The 18,102-nt window shown below is 34.3% G+C and overlaps 2 protein-coding genes across 5 annotated transcripts in view; one reads left to right on the top strand and one right to left on the bottom strand.

Moving 5' to 3' along the window:
- acj6 (abnormal chemosensory protein 6) overlaps positions 1 to 18,102 on the top strand; it is an 88,431-nt gene that overhangs the window by 66,176 nt on the left and 4,153 nt on the right. For 2 of the 4 annotated variants that reach the window (XM_073978919.1, XM_073978922.1), the window contains 5 exons: positions 12,787 to 12,964; positions 13,075 to 13,215; positions 13,832 to 14,063; positions 14,680 to 14,837; positions 14,895 to 15,231. In XM_073978919.1, the coding sequence (XP_073835020.1) occupies positions 12,787 to 12,964; positions 13,075 to 13,215; positions 13,832 to 14,063; positions 14,680 to 14,837; positions 14,895 to 14,956 (771 nt within the window). In that variant the 3' untranslated portion in view covers positions 14,957 to 15,231. Of the gene's footprint in view, positions 1 to 12,786; positions 12,965 to 13,074; positions 13,216 to 13,831; positions 14,064 to 14,673; positions 14,838 to 14,894; positions 15,232 to 18,102 lie in introns of all 4 variants that reach the window. The other 2 variants (XM_073978918.1, XM_073978921.1) reach the window with 1 other exon arrangement.
- Positions 713 to 18,102, bottom strand: part of LOC141399702 (uncharacterized) — a 46,001-nt gene continuing 28,611 nt past the window's right edge. Inside the window, exon 3 of the mRNA XM_073978924.1 lies at positions 713 to 929. Within this exon, the coding sequence (XP_073835025.1) occupies positions 882 to 929 (48 nt within the window). The 3' untranslated portion in view covers positions 713 to 881. The remainder of the gene's footprint in view (positions 930 to 18,102) is intronic.

The raw sequence follows: 18,102 nt of genomic DNA, 5'->3' as shown, positions 1-18,102 counted from the left end.
TGCGGTACTCATCCGCCTGTATTATTATTCATTGTCGAAAATTATTAATGGTTGACAATAGATTCTCTATGGATGTTTACACAGCACTTTTGCTCCGCATCCACCCAACCATGTATGCAATGGTCCCAAGCGACAAACAAGAGTGCAAACAAAGCCCATCCGAGCTCTTTGTTTGGGCAAATTACAATTGTGTAAATATTTAAACTACTTGAAAATTACTCATTAGTGTTTGTTGCAATTAATGGCGGTTCCGTGGTCTGTTGGCTTTGTAAGGCTGGCGATATATTTGTTGCCAAATTGGACAATTTTTGATGTCTGCCCTCTTGTTTTGATTGGAAAGAAAAAAATCATTTAGCAATTATCGCTCGTGTTTCTCATTATATTAACAAACATGTATCTACATTTATACATATATGTACATATGTATATGTACTAACTCGTTTTAATGGAATCTCAATAAAAATGTCTATCTTATAAGGCTAATCGGTATTTAAGAACATACTTAAAGTCTGAGTGAGTATACAGACATGTGTATTCACATACCATGACCCTGCCAGCAATTGGAAGTGAGTTCCGCACTCCCTCGCCTAAGAGGTCACTCCGGAGACACGTCAAGGAAGATCGTTGGTGAATTACACAAACAATTTCTATAGCCTTATTGTGATTACGTTTTATCGCGTATGCCGACACTTCGGAGTGACTTCTGAGTGACTTTCAAGGCAATTGTTTACATTTATTTAATGATTCAACACATTTGAACAAATATAGAACATTTTATATCTGATGATTATATGAGGCGGTGGTGCAGTGGTAAGCATACTCGCTTTGCACTCTGAAGGTCCGGGTTCGCTTCCCAAGTCAGGCAACAAAACATCACATTTTTAAAATGACAAAATTAATGTAGGCGGAAATTGCAAAGAATAATTTATCTAAAAAAGAGAAGAAAAATAAAAAAAAAAATTAAAAAATAAATAAAAATTAATAAAAATAAAAAAAAATTAAAAAAAATGTTTTTTAATTTCTAGAACTATCGCGGAAATGATCTTCTAGGAGTGTCGCTGGAGTGGAAGTCACGACACGCCGGCGTGGTTCATTACTTCACAATGAAGGTCTGTTCAGGGTGACTTCTGCGACTATCGCCGCGACTGTTTTCATCGCCCTGGGCGACACGCCTAAGTCACTTCCGCGATAGTTTTTGCTTGCAGGGGAGTATCACCAACAAAAACACATATACTAATATACATACGTATGTATCCATTTCTAACAACTTGAAACAAAATTAAAATGATCAAAATCTCGGGAACCACGTTATGGTACCCTACCCCAGTCTTCAAATGTATGGTTTAATTTTAATATGTAACTGATAAACAAATTTTGCAAGTAAAATATCTTTAAAGTCAAGTAAGAAAGTATCAGTCAGCTGTGCTGACGGAGATATACCCTCAGCCTCTGACCAAAAAAAGAATCAAACACAATGATTATGCCGTATATAAAATATATTGATTTTGTATCACGAGTTTAGTTCAAAACAGGTGGAATCTGTACGACTGCAACGTGGGTCTATTATCTTGTGGGAGTTATCTTGCGGATTTGCCATTTTAATTGGCGACGACAGGATCTCTTGGAGCTTTTAGGCCATTATCTCGGTAAGTATGGGCATGCCCCCGAAAAAATTGTACCGTTGTTGTAAAGCGGTTCGCAAGGACAACCAGCTGGAAAAATTCAAAATTCTAAATCGACTACATATTGTCTGAAACAGATTTGGTCCAAACATACTTGGGGTCTAAAACCATCTGCTGTGTAATTATAACATTCAGACTTAGCGTGAAAAGGATGCTCCATATCATTAAGTTCATTAATGTGAGAGATGTCTCGCTTCGTCCTTTAAGGTGTGTTCGTGAAATATAGTTTTCGCCTTCATTCCGACAATCCGTAAGAATATACAATAGGTTGTTAACTGTGTTTTCGATTTAGCGAGACTAAAACGGGAATAATTGAGATTTTAAATTTATACACCGGTGCAAATTATAGCAATTCTATTGAATTTATTGTCAGTTTTGCCTTTAAATTGAAAACAAAACAAATTTTAAAGTAATAACAAATTATTTCACTCATTCACTGCTCCCAAAGAATTGCTGAACTAAGGCTTTTCAACATTTGCACTTAACTAAAAAAATCCACCTTTTCTCTTTTCCTGTGTTAACCTCCGAAGTACGTACAAGATAAAAACATCATATAAAATATGCAACAATTTTCAATAATGCATAACTGGCACGAACAGACAAACTCACACCTCCACAAGTATTTAAATATGTAAACTTGCCCTAGTTTAAAAAAATGTCAAACTTTTTTCTCTTGCCACCCTTGAATATTAAAATGAATATTTAAAAATGTTAACAAATGCAACTAAAAACAAAATAACAACTGACTGACAATAACACTTTTCTTTTTAAATGTGCTAAACTGTAACGAAATAACGGGAAGACAACAACTTTATATAACTCTTCCATATTTAATATTTTTGAATTGATGTGGAATAATATAAAAATGTGTTAAAAACTTTTTTTAATGTATGTATAGAAATGTGGCTGTTTAGTTGTTATACCTCTATTTATACCGAATATTTTCGGTGCGTTGACCAAAACAAGTAAGGACAGCGATGAGTAGTGAAGTAAAATTGAAATAATTAATTTCCTATTCTTTATGTAAATACTTAGATCTTCCGTCACGTCAAGGCTTATTACTAGGAGAAGTGAAATACTTACTGTAGAATATCGCTTTCTCTTAGACCAGGTGTAACTCGAATGAGAAATCGATGTTTTCTATCCGAAATATCAAGTTACAGTAGAAATTCCTTTATACCGACAATTTTCTCCAGGAATTGAAAAAGGAATTCTAACCATTTCTGTATGATAATGTGTCTAAAACCCTGAAAATATTAAAAATCGTTCTATGGGAGCTATATCCAAACGAGTAAGTTTTGTAGTCCAAATCCCAAGTTCCAGCCATTTCGGTGCGATGGCAGCACGATAAGTTTCTGGTCTATGCATTGGAAAGTTTGACATTTTTGCATAAACCATGGCACAATTACCAAGGTATATCAACATTTTCTTTATGTTGTTGGAGAAATTACAACAAAAAAATTTTTTTGTAAAGGGACTTAACACTTCATATGTATTCGAACAGCTGGTGTGATACCACTACCTTGGTAATTGTGCCATGCATAAACATACTCAGGACATTTTGACATACGACCATGTGTTGTGTTGTTTCTAGGCGGTTTTACCATTACATATAGCACCTGGTCAACAAATTTTTGAAATTTTTACTTTTTGTTAAAAAACGATAAATAATGATCAACTCTACCGACTGTCTCACATTATTTTGTCTACTCTTTCCTCAAAAAATACCGTTATGTCTCTCTTAAAGTCTTCAAAGTCATTACTTGTGTATCAACAAGGTTGTTTCTACTGAAAAATACAACATTTTGAGTTACTACCGTCTTGTTGAACAGATGCGATATTATAATTGGAATATACAAAATGTATCATATCTTTCGAAGTACGTTTACCGGACATTGTCTACTGTCTTTGTTGCACTCACGACAATCAATATATGACTCAAAGTTACGGCTTTACATCTTCACATACCATAAAAGTAAAAAAATCTTAAGGAGTTTGTATTGAAAAAGTGATATCTTGCGAAGTCCACACACATACCATCTTTCAATCCAAACTCCTTAGGTCATGATAGCTAAATTAATTCAATTAAATAAAACTCTCACAAATAAATGTCCTTCGTCCTAATAAGACAACAATTAAGTAAAAAATCCTTATTTGCAGAAAAACCGGGGGAAATCTACGATTTTACTGTATATTCATTCATTTTGCAAACATTTTATTGTCACCCAAAAAATTACGTACGTTTATTTTTGGTTGTTTTCATTTCTGACCGATTTCTGCATTTATAGCCTTGATGTTGTCTTAAACAAGGAAGCAGCTCACATGTACAACAACCCAAACCTTTTTTAACCTTTTTGTCTATGCATACCCCAGCAAAATTAAATGGAAGTGGTTCCATGCGAAATCATGATTTCACTGGTTCTTTTGCATGAGTGCAAAGGGAGTCGTGAAAGATCCGATCCTTTTCATCGAATTTTCATGAGTGAAATTGAAGTGGTGAAAGATCCGATCTTTGTCATAATATTGTCATGAGTTCAAATAAATTAATGAGTACCCGTACAATAAATGACCAAATAATCATGTACCCGAATAATTGTTAACTTACAAAAGTAATTGTTAAAATGAAAATAAAAGTCAGATAAAAGTGATTGGTAGTGGCAAAATTGGTATATTTTAATTAAAACTACTATGTAAATTGTTACAAAACAAAAAGAAAAATATATTTTGGGTTGCAACTGATTCTTTTTGGGGACCGGACACCGATACGCAGTGGGATAAGATTCAAATTTGTCAAAATGCCGCCCTGAGAACAGCGACAGGGTGCCTCTTTAATTCCTCAGTGGACCATATACATGAGGATGCAAAGATTCTTCCAGTACAGCAACACAATGAGATGATTTCCTTGCAGAACTTGCTCGGAGGTCCAACAATACAGGAGAGAACCTCTAGATCAACGGGCATATCAGGTAGGTTTGAATAGCATTCACACGGACGCAGTTGCTAAGGCCATAAGCAAATATAGTGTGAATTATGTCCTCGGGGTACATCCCCAACCTACCGCAGCTGAAGAGCGTCAGCTGCCAAGACAAACCAGAGTAGTATTGGCTCAACAACTCTCGGGATATTGCAGTCGCCTAAATTTCTATTGGGTTGGAATTTATCGCACCGTGCAAGACATCTGCCCAGTATGTGGCATCGGCCCGCACGACACAAAACACCTTTTCAACAGCCCCGCCAAGCCTACTCATCTAACTCCAGTGGATATGTGGTTGCATCCCATCGAATTATCCACTTTCCGCGAACTGGAGATACCCAGAACCAGATTGAACAGAAGAACGAGCATACAAACATAATAATAAACACTGTTACAACAACAACAACATACACCGATATAATATAACGTATCGAACTGCAACAATTGCATTGGATGGATCATTTCAATGTCAACAGGATGGATAATTATGCTACCGGCATATGAATACGAGCCATTTGACGTTATACGACCCGAGGGAAGGACAAAACTCCAATGGAAAGAGCAAGTTGAATATTATATCACAAATTGGAAAAGCAAAGTAGAAGATCGGTGTGTTTGGAAATATATTCTTAGTTCGGAACAATATGTTCTGTTTAGTATAAAAACAATCTAATAGTACGTTTAGACTTACGAAATCCACTCGATTTAAAATGTCATTTCCATAGCATATACGTCAAATTAAATCCAGTCGATTTAAAACTCTGATTTATTTGACGATTTATAAATCTAAACGTGCTATAAGTAAGTATAAATGAGGCCACCTAAACATGGTAACTATTACAGAATGAGTCGTTTAAAAATAACAATAGAATTCAAATTTATACTAGATTTTCCAAATGATGAGCCTGGAGAAGAGATTGGCACATAATTCACAGAATATTCGAAAAACAGAAATCCAAATTGAAAGAAATATCTTGCAGCCATCGGAAGAGAAAAATATGATTTTGGCAGATCAATATAATATATAATTTTTAAAACTACATAAAAAATAAAGGAAAATAACATCTGTAGTGGGATTCTGTAACTCATTTTTGCTGTTACCGACAAAAATCGGTAAAATTAAATCGCAAAATTTTGACCAAAAACATAAAGAAAAGTTTGCATCACTGTTTGTGTCGGTAGAGGCTAGCGACTACTTTTTATTCATCGTTAACTTGCCGAAAAAATTCGTTAATTATCAAAATTATAAGCATTTTAATTTTACCGACAATTATCGATAACAGCAAAAATGAGTTACAGAATCCCACTACTGATGATAGAAATCATCTGTGAATTGTATTCTTATTAGTTCAAAAAATTACATAATTGAACTCCAAAGCATTTGTGCAAAATGTCACGACAAAGAACTGGTGCAATATGTCATGACAAAGAACTGGTGCAAGATGTCATGACAATGAACTGGTGCAAAAGCCCTTGACAATGAACCGGTGCAAAATGCAATGACAATGAACCGGTGCAAAATGCCATGACAATGAACCGGTGCAAGAAGTCATGACAATGAACTGGTGCAAGAAGCCATGACAATGAACCGGTGATAAATTCCATGACAATGAACTGGTGATAAATGCCATGACAATGAATTGGTGAAAGCGTGTGTCACTCCCTTGTAAATGTCATCGGTGATTTACCCGAATTTTCACCGATGAAATGTCACTTGCACCCATGATTCAACTCATGATTTGTCATCGAACATTTTGCTGGGACCTAAATACGTCCGTATACCCAAAGCGTTTGGGATGAAAAAAGTATAACACATGTATTCTTATGAATACTACCGAACAAACTTATTTACTCGTATATGGTCTAGTACAGTTTATGTTGTAAAATAGCGGCCGATACATTTGAAAAAGTATTCAATACAAAGAAAGATGATTTAGGTGTTCAAATGGCCTATTGAAAAAATTTTAAAGGACGACATATTTTCTCGAAAGTACATTGCGATCGTCTGGTAAATTACATTTATCCAAGATTCGAACCCCCTACTACGCTGTACTAAACAAAAACCAGTAACGAAAGGATCAAAGTCGGTCGGGACCGACTATATGATGCCCTACACCCTTTACCACAGTGTGGTGTAGGGTATAAAAAAATGCAGAGGTTCTCATGGACTAATTCGGTTTTGTTGGAGTCCATAAAAAAAATACCTATGGTTTTTCCAGATCACTTCGTAACAACAACAATTGATATGCCTTTGGTATTTAAAATGCTGTGTGTATATTTTTTATGGCTACTTTACACGATATGTTTTATACATATGGGTTGTCACTTTTTATATATAAAATGTATATGCAAAGTGACAACACATATGTAAAATAACATATCGTGTAAAGTACCCATTAGGAATGAATTCAAAATTGAAGGGTTTTGAAAGCTTATCGACAATTTGTCTACATTTTTATATAATAGCACAATCGTTACTGCAAACAATTTAAAGGATCGACAACGTTGTCGATTGTCAGATTTTTAAAAAGTTACAGAATATGCCTACATCTCGGCCTATAAGTCTAGATGACTATAAAGTTTGCTGGCAAATAAATTATTGTGATTTGAATGTAAAACAATTTGAAATCACAAAAAGAGGACTGTTCGACAACTTTCTGGCATTTTGTATGAATTGTTAAAAATGTTACTGGATGTTGTCTTTTTACTCAAAATTTGGCAGTTGTGTACTAGAAAACTTGTTAGATGGTACTGGGGATTTTTTTTTCATTTCAAATGAAATGACGGATCGGCCCATCTAGCATAGGCCTTGCTATTAATAAAAAAGTTTATTTCAAAATATTTTCATAACTTATCAATGTTATTGCAATTTAAGGTTTAACATTCTTCTGTCAAAAACAAAGTAATTTTACTATGCAAAAAGTATTTGAATTTGTAATTTTATTCTATTTTTGTTTCAGTGGTCTCTTACATCCACATGCATATGTATGTAAACATCTATGTGTAGATGTTGGTTTATATGTATGTATGTATGCGAATGAGTACAATATGTGCCGTATGAAGAGTTGGGAAGGGAGGGAGCTCACTAAAATTCACAACCGACAAAAATGGTTTGGTCCATGTTCATGCAAAATACAATTCCTCTATTTTAACGTGTCGCAGTATTTGTTTGCTATACGAATATTCATCGACTGTATATGTACATACAAATGTATGTACCACAGTTTGTTAAGTGTAGGCTTATGTCGGCATTTCCTATATGTATGCCTCTGTGTGTGTATGTTGAATTTCTTATCAATATTGTTGTAAATTGTGAAACATAGAATTCTTAATGGAACTCCCAATGAAAATGCATTCATTGTTAGTCCTTTGTGTAGTTGTTTTTGTTGTTGTGCCACTGCTGATTTTCATGGCGAAAGAGGCACAATAATAGCAGCAGCAACAACAACAACAAGGATTTGATTCAATTCTAAACGAACATTCCCATCAACTGACATTTTACAGCCACTCCAGCCAACCACAGACCAGATTCAAATGATTTCTCTTTGTTTGGTTGTATACAACAATGTATGTATGTGTGTGAATCAATGTAAATGTGTGCCTGTGTCTGCCTCTGTAGTCGTAGGATAGTTGAGATTATGTTTTTGTGAAATAAAACAAGGGGTTGCGAATTTTGTGCGACGGCGTACTGAGTATCTCCCAGTAGACACCAAGATATAAACACCAGCAATCCTGTGCCTTGTGCATAAATAACAGCTCGTTTCGAATAGATAGAGCCAAGGGTGAAACCAATAAAAGCCTTTCTAATTTTGGGATTGGTTTATAATTGAAGAGCTCCACTTTAACGACATTATGTATTATTGTCTTATTGCTATTGTCCTCTTTGCCCTCTTCTGTGCATTATTTTCCATTTTCACTCTCTTCATCTCTTTCACACTCTATGTAGTATTCGTGTGGTTTCCTCTTACTCCAATTTTATCAGCCTGACCCCATCTACGTGTCAATTTATTTCCTCCCGGATATTCAAAATTGTATCATTGTGTGATGTATTCTTGTTTGAATGTTAAGTATTTAACTATGTAAAAACAATTTTAAAGTAAAATTAGTAATTAATTTAAGTACGTTCACAACAAAAGAAACACAAACACACACGGAGACAGGGTATATAGATATTGAAATAAATAAACTGAAATATGTAATTGGAAAATTTTTATAATTGAGCTATAATAGGGTCATATAAATATTGAAGAAAAGAAAAAGACTATTCTATTTAAATACTTGCATAAGCAGTTCATATTTTAAAATTTAGATAATAATATCCAAAACTATACTGAACTGGATTTAGTAAATACAAATGTCAATTTCATCGCCTACATATATGTGAAATAAGTCCCTATAAAAGGATTTAACTCTGCAAACAGCTCTAACATAAACATGCTATAATAGACTGTAGCTTAAGGCGAAAATTAAAATAGACTCCAATTTTTTAGGTATATTGAATTTATGATCCAAAATTTCGTTGGGGTCTAAATTCATTTTCAAAATGCAACATAATTCCAAATACAAAATGTCCCCTCAAATATTTTATAAAGAAAAAAGTTTTGTACGCGTAGCCGACTTTTGTATCTGTCCAAGGGTTGAAGTCTTAAATCCCGGACGAAGGCTGGCTGTCTTCGTCATCTCTTAATTTGAAAACAGGATTATTAATAAATAAAATAAAATCGGGCACAAATCCCAAAATTTTTGGGAGTAATGTCTTGTTTTAATTGATGACTGTTCTTCTATTTAACTGTACCTACATTCAAATACTACAAGTAGGCGTTGAAGAACGTGATAAATGCCATTATAGCTAGAAACCCAGTCATCAGGGTATTCGATCTGAACCGGTTATTCTGAACCGATTCAATGGATATGGGTATCAATCACATTAAAGTTTTGTTAGACGGCCAGTTCGTTCGGAACTGAGATTTTCACTTCTGGGGTATATAAAGAGATCCAAAATTTCCATAAATCCACGGTTTTCCTACACTTTAAAGTATACATTATACTGGTTTTAACTCAAAGGGAAAAATCGATGCCGGATTTTTTTATGCGGCACCCCCGTAATGGTGTGCCGCAGTGGTGCAATGGTATGCACACCCGCCTTGCACGCTAAAGGTCGAGGGTTCGATTCCCAGGCCAGGCAACATCAAATTTTCAACGGTGGCAAAATACCCCTCAGTGATGTTGGCGACATTTCCTGAGTATTTCAGCCATGTAAAACTTCTCTACAAGTGGTGTCTTAGGACACGCCGTTCGGACTCGGCAATAAACAGTAGGTCCCATATCATTGAGCTAATATGAATCGGGGTGCACTCATTGATATGAGAGAAGTCTCCCTTGTCCCATCTGGGATGTTTGTGGAACAATTATATATTACTCCCGTAATGTTTTTAGTTTTGTAAAATTGTAAGATTGCCAACGTTTGAGCACAATCGGAATTTGTAAACACGTGCCACTGGGGCATCAAAGTTCCCATAGCAATTTGTACGGGACCAAAGGTGAATTTTCAAGAAATTGCTCTAAAGGCCACATTTATTGTCCAATCGAAGTGAAAATTTTACTAGTTCATTTCTGTGGCTAAACAAGTAATCCTACAAAAATTGTGTAAATCGGTTGGACTTTAATAAAAGGCTTTTTATAGGGCCCCAATTGGCCAAATATACTATATACTATTCATAAATTTTTGTAGGATTTTTTTTCTAGCAACACATTTCTGGGCAAAGTTTTGCGCTTCCAACGAAGCCGAAATATGAATTTTCAGCCAATTTGGATAATCAGGCTAAAACTTTGAAAATATCGAAAATCGTGCGGTGCCAAAACATGGACCGATATAACCCATTTTCTATACCAAACATCCCAGGAGTAGTAGCAACTTCTGTACCAAATTATAAAGCTCTGTCTTAAATATTGCAAGCTGTATCTTGATTTCAGCAGACAGACGAACGGACCACGTTATTTCGACTTAGAATTTTATACTGATCAGGAATATATGTATTAGGGAAGGCGATCCCGAATACCGAAAACCCCGGTTTTTTCGAGATTAATGATATACCGAATCCCGGGATTTATTTCTTCCGGGTCCCGGGATTTTTTAAGTTACTTTTTAATGGGGTTTTATCCACATATGGAAAACAATCCTCTGTAAAATGAGTTGTTAAAAATATAATTGATCAATTACGCCGCAAGGGCATAATTTTAAATACATTTAGAACATATTCCGTAAAGAAATACATATCGCTAATTTACTCAAAGAGTGACGCATCTCAGAAAATCCAGTTACGAGAAAAACGCGTTTTAAGTTGGCGATTTAAATATGACTTCCCAACTTAAAAATATTATTACACAAAAACTAAAATAACTACTTGGGCCATATTTTGTAAACAACTAGCCAAATATCACTGCTAAATTTCTGTGCAGGATAAGGCATGATTTGAAGCGTTTTAGTGCTTCCTAAACTCAAAAAATTATGCCAAACTCATATTAAATGAGCTGTATGTAACTCGTTCAGTTTAGATATAAAGTCTATGAGTGTGACAATTTACGGCCAATAAGTATTTTGCCGGCTCTCTCAAAAATTATGGAGCACATTCTAAAATCTCAAATGTTAAGCTTTCTTTCGGACCATGGTCTATTAAATAATTACCAATATGCATATCGTGTACATCTTCTTTATTGTTGAGTCTCACGGAAGAGGTGAGCTTAAATTTAAACTCTGGACCTATTTCAGATCTAGTGTCTTTTGACTAATCCAAGGCATTCGACAATCTAAACCACAGGTTATTGATTTCCAAACTTCATTGGTCTTCGCCGTTATGATCATATCTCTCTAAGGGTAAGAGAATTCATTGGATGCACCTTTGAGCAGTATGTACTCACAACTCTCAACATTCTATAGAATTATTCGAAACGACTCTCCTAGTGATGTGGTTTCAAGGTTTATTTTTACTCGCTCCATAAGGAATCCACAAATTGTTATACCTAATTTTTGTTGTTCTCTTTTTGAAAGATCGTTTGTTGTTACCGTTGCAAGATTAAGGAATTTCAGCTGCTCAGATAATAGGTTCCAAAGCCTGGTACGTACGGTGTTAACATGATTGTATATTTTTCTTGTTGTAAATACATTGCCAGTTCACTCATGTACATTCATCCGTACAATGGAAAATATGCATCCTTTGCGTCTACTTCAACTTTGAAATTATTGTTAGTTAGTAAATCTTTCATTTAAAATGGTTCCTGTCCGGTTTATGCCACTTTCATAGGGAAAAGGACGTGGAGTTCTTAGAGGACTCAACATTTTTCAACTAAAATTTTTCAAATATTTCATCATTTCGCATTTGGATTCCTATTTTTGTTGATTTTTATTCCATTTAAGATTATTTCCTCAAAAATGCGAACAATGTGGTAAATATTTATGGATAAAAACGGTGAAAGTATGCTAAGAATTGTCACCTGGGATAAGGCAAGAAGTAAGGTCCTGTATTCCAAATTTTGTTAGGAAAGTAGACGGGGTAATATTCGAATATAGCAGCTAAAAGTCCATTGTGTTATTTTCAATAATATTCCACATGTAAAATTAATAAAATTTGTTTATATCCGATTATAACTGAAGTGTATCTATTATTATGATCAGCAAATCTACAGCCCTTAGTTGAAACATCACCTAAACTTAAATCATTTTAAATGAAACTAACGTTGGTTGTTGATTGCTATACTCTTATGACATTGAGGTATAAGAAAAAGCATATTCTCAATTTCTTTAAATAAATATAACTGTTCTATTGAACATTCAAGAAAAATGTACAAGGTGTATCTATTATTATGAGCAGGTGTGTATATATTTATTATGCGTATAAGTAATAATTACCTATACGCCTGGCTAACCGAATTAGCCAAAAACAAATCTGGAAATATATTTATGCCTATAAAATGTTTTTATTCCTATAAAGTATTGTCGCTTTTGGTGCCTAAATCCGTTTTTATCTAACAAACAAACAATGAAGGCATTTCTTCTTACAAGCCAATTTTAACAAAGACAACGTTTTTAAACGGCTGCTAAAGCAAACATTTCTCAATTTATATTTATTTCAGATGCATCCCACAATGGATCAGTTGGATATGCTTGATCCAACGGGTTCGATGACAACGTTAGCACCTATTTCAGAAACGCCTTTAACACCTACGCACCAGCATTTACATGGATCCTATCACAGTATGAACCATATGATGGGACACCATCATCCGAGCGGTTTAAGTGGACATTCTGCGGGTATGCTGACAACGTGGATTCTTATACATACATATGATGTTTATACACCTGTCATAATATAATTACTTATGGTTCATATTTTATCGCACTCTCTATTTTTCATTCAACAGGACATCATGGTCATTCAGCAGTGCACCACCCTGTGATAACGGCGGCTGTTGCGGCGGCGGGCCTCCATCCTGATACCGACACAGATCCTAGGGAACTCGAAGCGTTTGCGGAGAGATTTAAACAAAGAAGGATAAAATTAGGTGAATAAATGATATTCTTCATAAATCATCGCGCACAACAGTCAAACATGTGTATTAGGGTTATAACTTTTTTAATTGTTTGCAAATATGAAATATACCACCACAAAGCCGTGTAAAGCATGGAAGAATATTAAGAAATGCGCTGTCGTTTCCCCCTAACATTAAGAAGTTCCAGCACCAATTGCATGCAATATTTCCACCGCAGTTATTTCTTTTATGTTTTCAATTCGACAGAAAATCGTTCATAAGTAAGATATTTACGATTGAAAGAGAATATAATCTTCAATATTGAAACAATTCTAAGTATGTCTTATACTTAACAATTCTATGTCTTATATATAATTGCGATATTTAAACATAAAATAAATATTTATTTAAAAAATTGTAATACAATTTCTTATAAAAAATTTATAAATATGCCTTTATTTTTTGGTTATAACCCTAATGTGTATGCATATGTTCATAATAATAATAATAATAATAATAATAATAATAATAATAATAATAATAATAATAATAATAATAATAATAATAATAATAATAATAATAATAATAATAATAATAATAATAATAATAATAATAATAACAATAATACTAATAATTAACTACTTTGCAGGTGTTACACAAGCCGATGTCGGTAAAGCACTAGCGAATTTAAAGTTACCTGGAGTTGGGGCGCTCTCACAAAGTACAATCTGCCGCTTTGAAAGCCTCACACTGTCGCACAATAATATGATTGCTCTTAAACCCATCCTACAGGCGTGGCTAGAAGAGGCGGAGGCTCAGGCGAAAAACAAACGGCGAGATCCTGATGCCCCAAGTGTACTTCCCGCCGGCGAAAAGAAAAGGTAGACAGCGTTCTGGTTATTACTTCGTCTAAAAGGCATCCATCAACGCGACTCCAGTCTGCAAACAATTTGGAGAGTCTTGTGTAAACATGACAATAACGTCGTTAGTCCATTCAAAATTGTGTCTGCAATGTATTGGGTTATTCAATTGGAACTGTTCGTAATGCTATGTAATATCTTAAATGCAAAACAAACAAATTAAAGAACGTTTCTTAAGAGCTGGAGTTGCGATCATATCACAAAACACACAGCAATATATCATATTTTCTGTGACAAAACAATACACATACATATATTTTATTTACGCTGTGCAACAAATAATTGGTAATACAAACGAAAGTACAATGCAATCTGGTAAATGCGTAACAAAATGTCTGATTCCTTGGATATGTACGAATCTCAGCTACTACGTCTGATTGTGTAGTAGACACCATATGCATCCAAGGACTTGGTTATACCACATTTCGTTTATGGTAGTTATTTTCTTTTGATTTTGTTGCAAAGTGTAAGAACATATGAACAGCTATTCCACATGAATTCCACCACATACATAATAGACACTTGAATATTTTGTTTTTCTAAAGTAATCTATATCGAGTCTTTTTTCAAGAAAAAGGACTTCCATTGCGGCACCTGAAAAGCGATCTTTGGAAGCATACTTTGCCGTTCAACCGAGGCCATCTGGTGAGAAGATAGCTGCCATTGCCGAAAAGCTGGACCTGAAGAAGAATGTGGTACGAGTCTGGTTTTGTAATCAGAGACAAAAACAAAAACGTATGAAATTTGCTGCACAACAACAATGACAATCAACTAATACATCAACACAATTAGGTATAGTTAGCAGTGTTACACCCTCGATGACTGGACACGGATCGGCGGGGTTTGGTTACTGATAGCCGATGTTCCCTGGAGACCACTACATGTAGATTTCCTCCCGCAATTATTAACCGCTCGGCGACAGCAGACCCCATACCCCAAGGATGTGACCACTCCCGATTCCAAGATGACCAAGGAGAAGACCAGACCAAGCGAGCGTGCACTTATTATTTACATCGATCAACATCCTGGATTCACCCTCAATATGCCAACAATCAAATGCGATTATTTATGGAACGATCAATGCAAACAATGGACCAACATATCAAATGTAAAAACATTAAAAGTAAAGGTGAGTCTATACAGCGACTGCTGTTGTATGTACGTTAGGGTTATGACTTGATGTTGTAAACCTCGTATTCCTGTCTCATATTTTGATGAGTTTTTACCTAAGATTACATAAAATCTTAATTATATAGTGATTAGATAAAAAACAGCCGCACAAAATTATTTTACAATTTTTATTTATCAGCACATTGGACAATTTTTTGAAGTCACTCTATGCATATACATGTGGGGATTTCTGAGTGAAATCGGGCACTGTTTCAAAAATTATTTTTTGATTTCCTTATTATATAATTATTGGTCTGTTCCAGAATTGCAAGAATTTACTAATTTTTAATATTTTTTTTCCGATAACATAAAGGAAAAAATGCTATCGTAGTAAAAAATAGTAGCCTCTTGCAGGTTCTGGAACAGAACATATATTTTCGGTTTTTTTTACTAACGGTTTCAGAGATATCGCGTCTTGAAAAAGTCGAATTCTGTAAAAACTATATGCAAAAAAAAATACTCATAACATCTTTAATATTGGTCCAAATAGAAAAATTTTGTTTATATTGTTTAGTTTTTTATCAGCTATCTAATAAAAAATAGAACAAATTTGTAAAGTGGGCTTGGATGCAATTTTCGCGATTTAATATTTAAAATCAATTTTATTAACGATTGTACTCTTCGATTTTCTTATTTTTTTTAACTAAGAATAATTTCAAAAATCGTAAGTCCCATTTGTCTGTGGGATTCGAATAATTATTATTTTTCTTATTTTTTTATTACAGTGTTTTATTTAACTTGCTTTGGTGTGTGTTTAGTTCAAATCTAGCAACTCATTTTTAACACAGTTGCAGTTTACCAATCGAACTAAAACTTTGCACACTTTTGAGATGTGAATGACAATACATGAATATGAAATCAAAACCAACATTGGTCCATTTTTACACTGTTTTACAGAGTTTTATCTAATTTGCTTTTCAAATCTGGTAACTCATTTTTCACATAGCTGTAGTTGACCAATCGAACTTAAAACTTGCACACTTTTTACAGTGTTTTATTTAACTTGCTTTGGTGTGTGTTTAGTTCAAATCTGGCAACTCATTTTTAACACAGTTGCAGTTTACCAATCGAACTAAAACTTTGCACACTTTTGAGATGTGAATGACAATACATGAATATGAAATCAAAACCAACATTGGTCCATTTTTACACTGTTTTGCAGAGTTTTATCTAATTTGCTTTTCAAATCTGGTAACTCATTTTTCACATAGTTGTAGTTGCCCAATCGAACTTAAAACTTGCACACTTTTTAGATTTGGATGACAATACATGAATATGAAATCAAAACTAATATTGGTCCATTCTTACAGTGTTTTTACGGTGTCTAACTTGACCCCCTTTTCAAATCTGGTAACTGATTTTTAACGCGGTTGCAGTTGACCAATCGAACTAAAACTTTGCACATTTTTCAGATTTAGATGACAATACATGAATATGAAACCATAACCAATATGGGTCCATTGTTTCCTATAGCCCCCATATAACGGTACCACCAGATTTCCGGTATTTTGTTTTTCAAATCTAGCAACTCATTTTTAACACAGTTGCAGTTTACCAATCGAACTAAAACTTTGCACACTTTTGAGATGTGAATGACAATACATGAATATGAAATCAAAACCAACATTGGTCCATTTTTACACTGTTTTACAGAGTTTTATCTAATTTGCTTTTCAAATCTGGTAACTCATTTTTCACATAGCTGTAGTTGACCAATCGAACTTAAAACTTGCACACTTTTTACAGTGTTTTATTTAACGTGCTTTGGTGTGTGTTTAGTTCAAATCTGGCAACTCATTTTTAACACAGTTGCAGTTTACCAATCGAACTAAAACTTTGCACACTTTTGAGATGTGAATGACAATACATGAATATGAAATCAAAACCAACATTGGTCCATTTTTACACTGTTTTGCAGAGTTTTATCTAATTTGCTTTTCAAATCTGGTAACTCATTTTTCACATAGTTGTAGTTGCCCAATCGAACTTAAAACTTGCACACTTTTTAGATTTGGATGACAATACATGAATATGAAATCAAAACTAATATTGGTCCATACTTACAGTGTTTTTACGGTGTCTAACTTGACCCCCTTTTCAAATCTGGTAACTGATTTTTAACGCGGTTGCAGTTGACCAATCGAACTAAAACTTTGCACATTTTTCAGATTTAGATGACAATACATGAATATGAAACCAAAACCAATATGGGTCCATTGTTTCCTATAGCCCCCATATAACGGTACCACCAGATTTCCGGTATTTTGTTTTTCAAATCTGGTAACTCATTTTTCACGCAGTTGCAGTTGACCAATCGTACTTAAACTTTGCACACTTTTCAGATTTGGATGACAATACATGAATATGAAATCGAAACTAATATTGGTCATTTCTTACAGTGTTTTTACGGTGTCTAACTTGACCCCCTTTTAAAATCTGCTAACTGATTTTTAGCACGGTTGCAGTTGACCAAAAGAACTAAAACTTTGCACACTTTTCAGATTTGGATGACAATACACGAATATGAAATCAAAACCAATATTGGTCCATTTTTACAGTGTTTTATCTAATTTGCTTTTCAAATCTGGTAACTAATTTTTCACACAGTTGCAGTTGACCAATCGAACTTAAAATTTGCACACATTTCAGATTTGGATGGCAATACATGAATATGAAATCAAAACCAATATTGGTCCATTCTTGCAGTGTTTTTACGGTGTCTAACTTAACCCCCTTTTCAAATCTGGTAACTGATTTTTAAAACGGTTGCAGTTGACCAATCGAAGTAAAACTTTGCACACTTTTCAGATTTAGATGACAATACGTGAAT

This window comes from Musca autumnalis, unplaced genomic scaffold (assembly GCF_047663935.1).
Source record: "Musca autumnalis isolate F117 unplaced genomic scaffold, ASM4766393v1 scaffold_3, whole genome shotgun sequence".
NCBI lineage: Eukaryota > Metazoa > Arthropoda > Insecta > Diptera > Muscidae > Musca > Musca autumnalis.
This window is presented reverse-complemented; position numbering and strand designations above follow the sequence as displayed.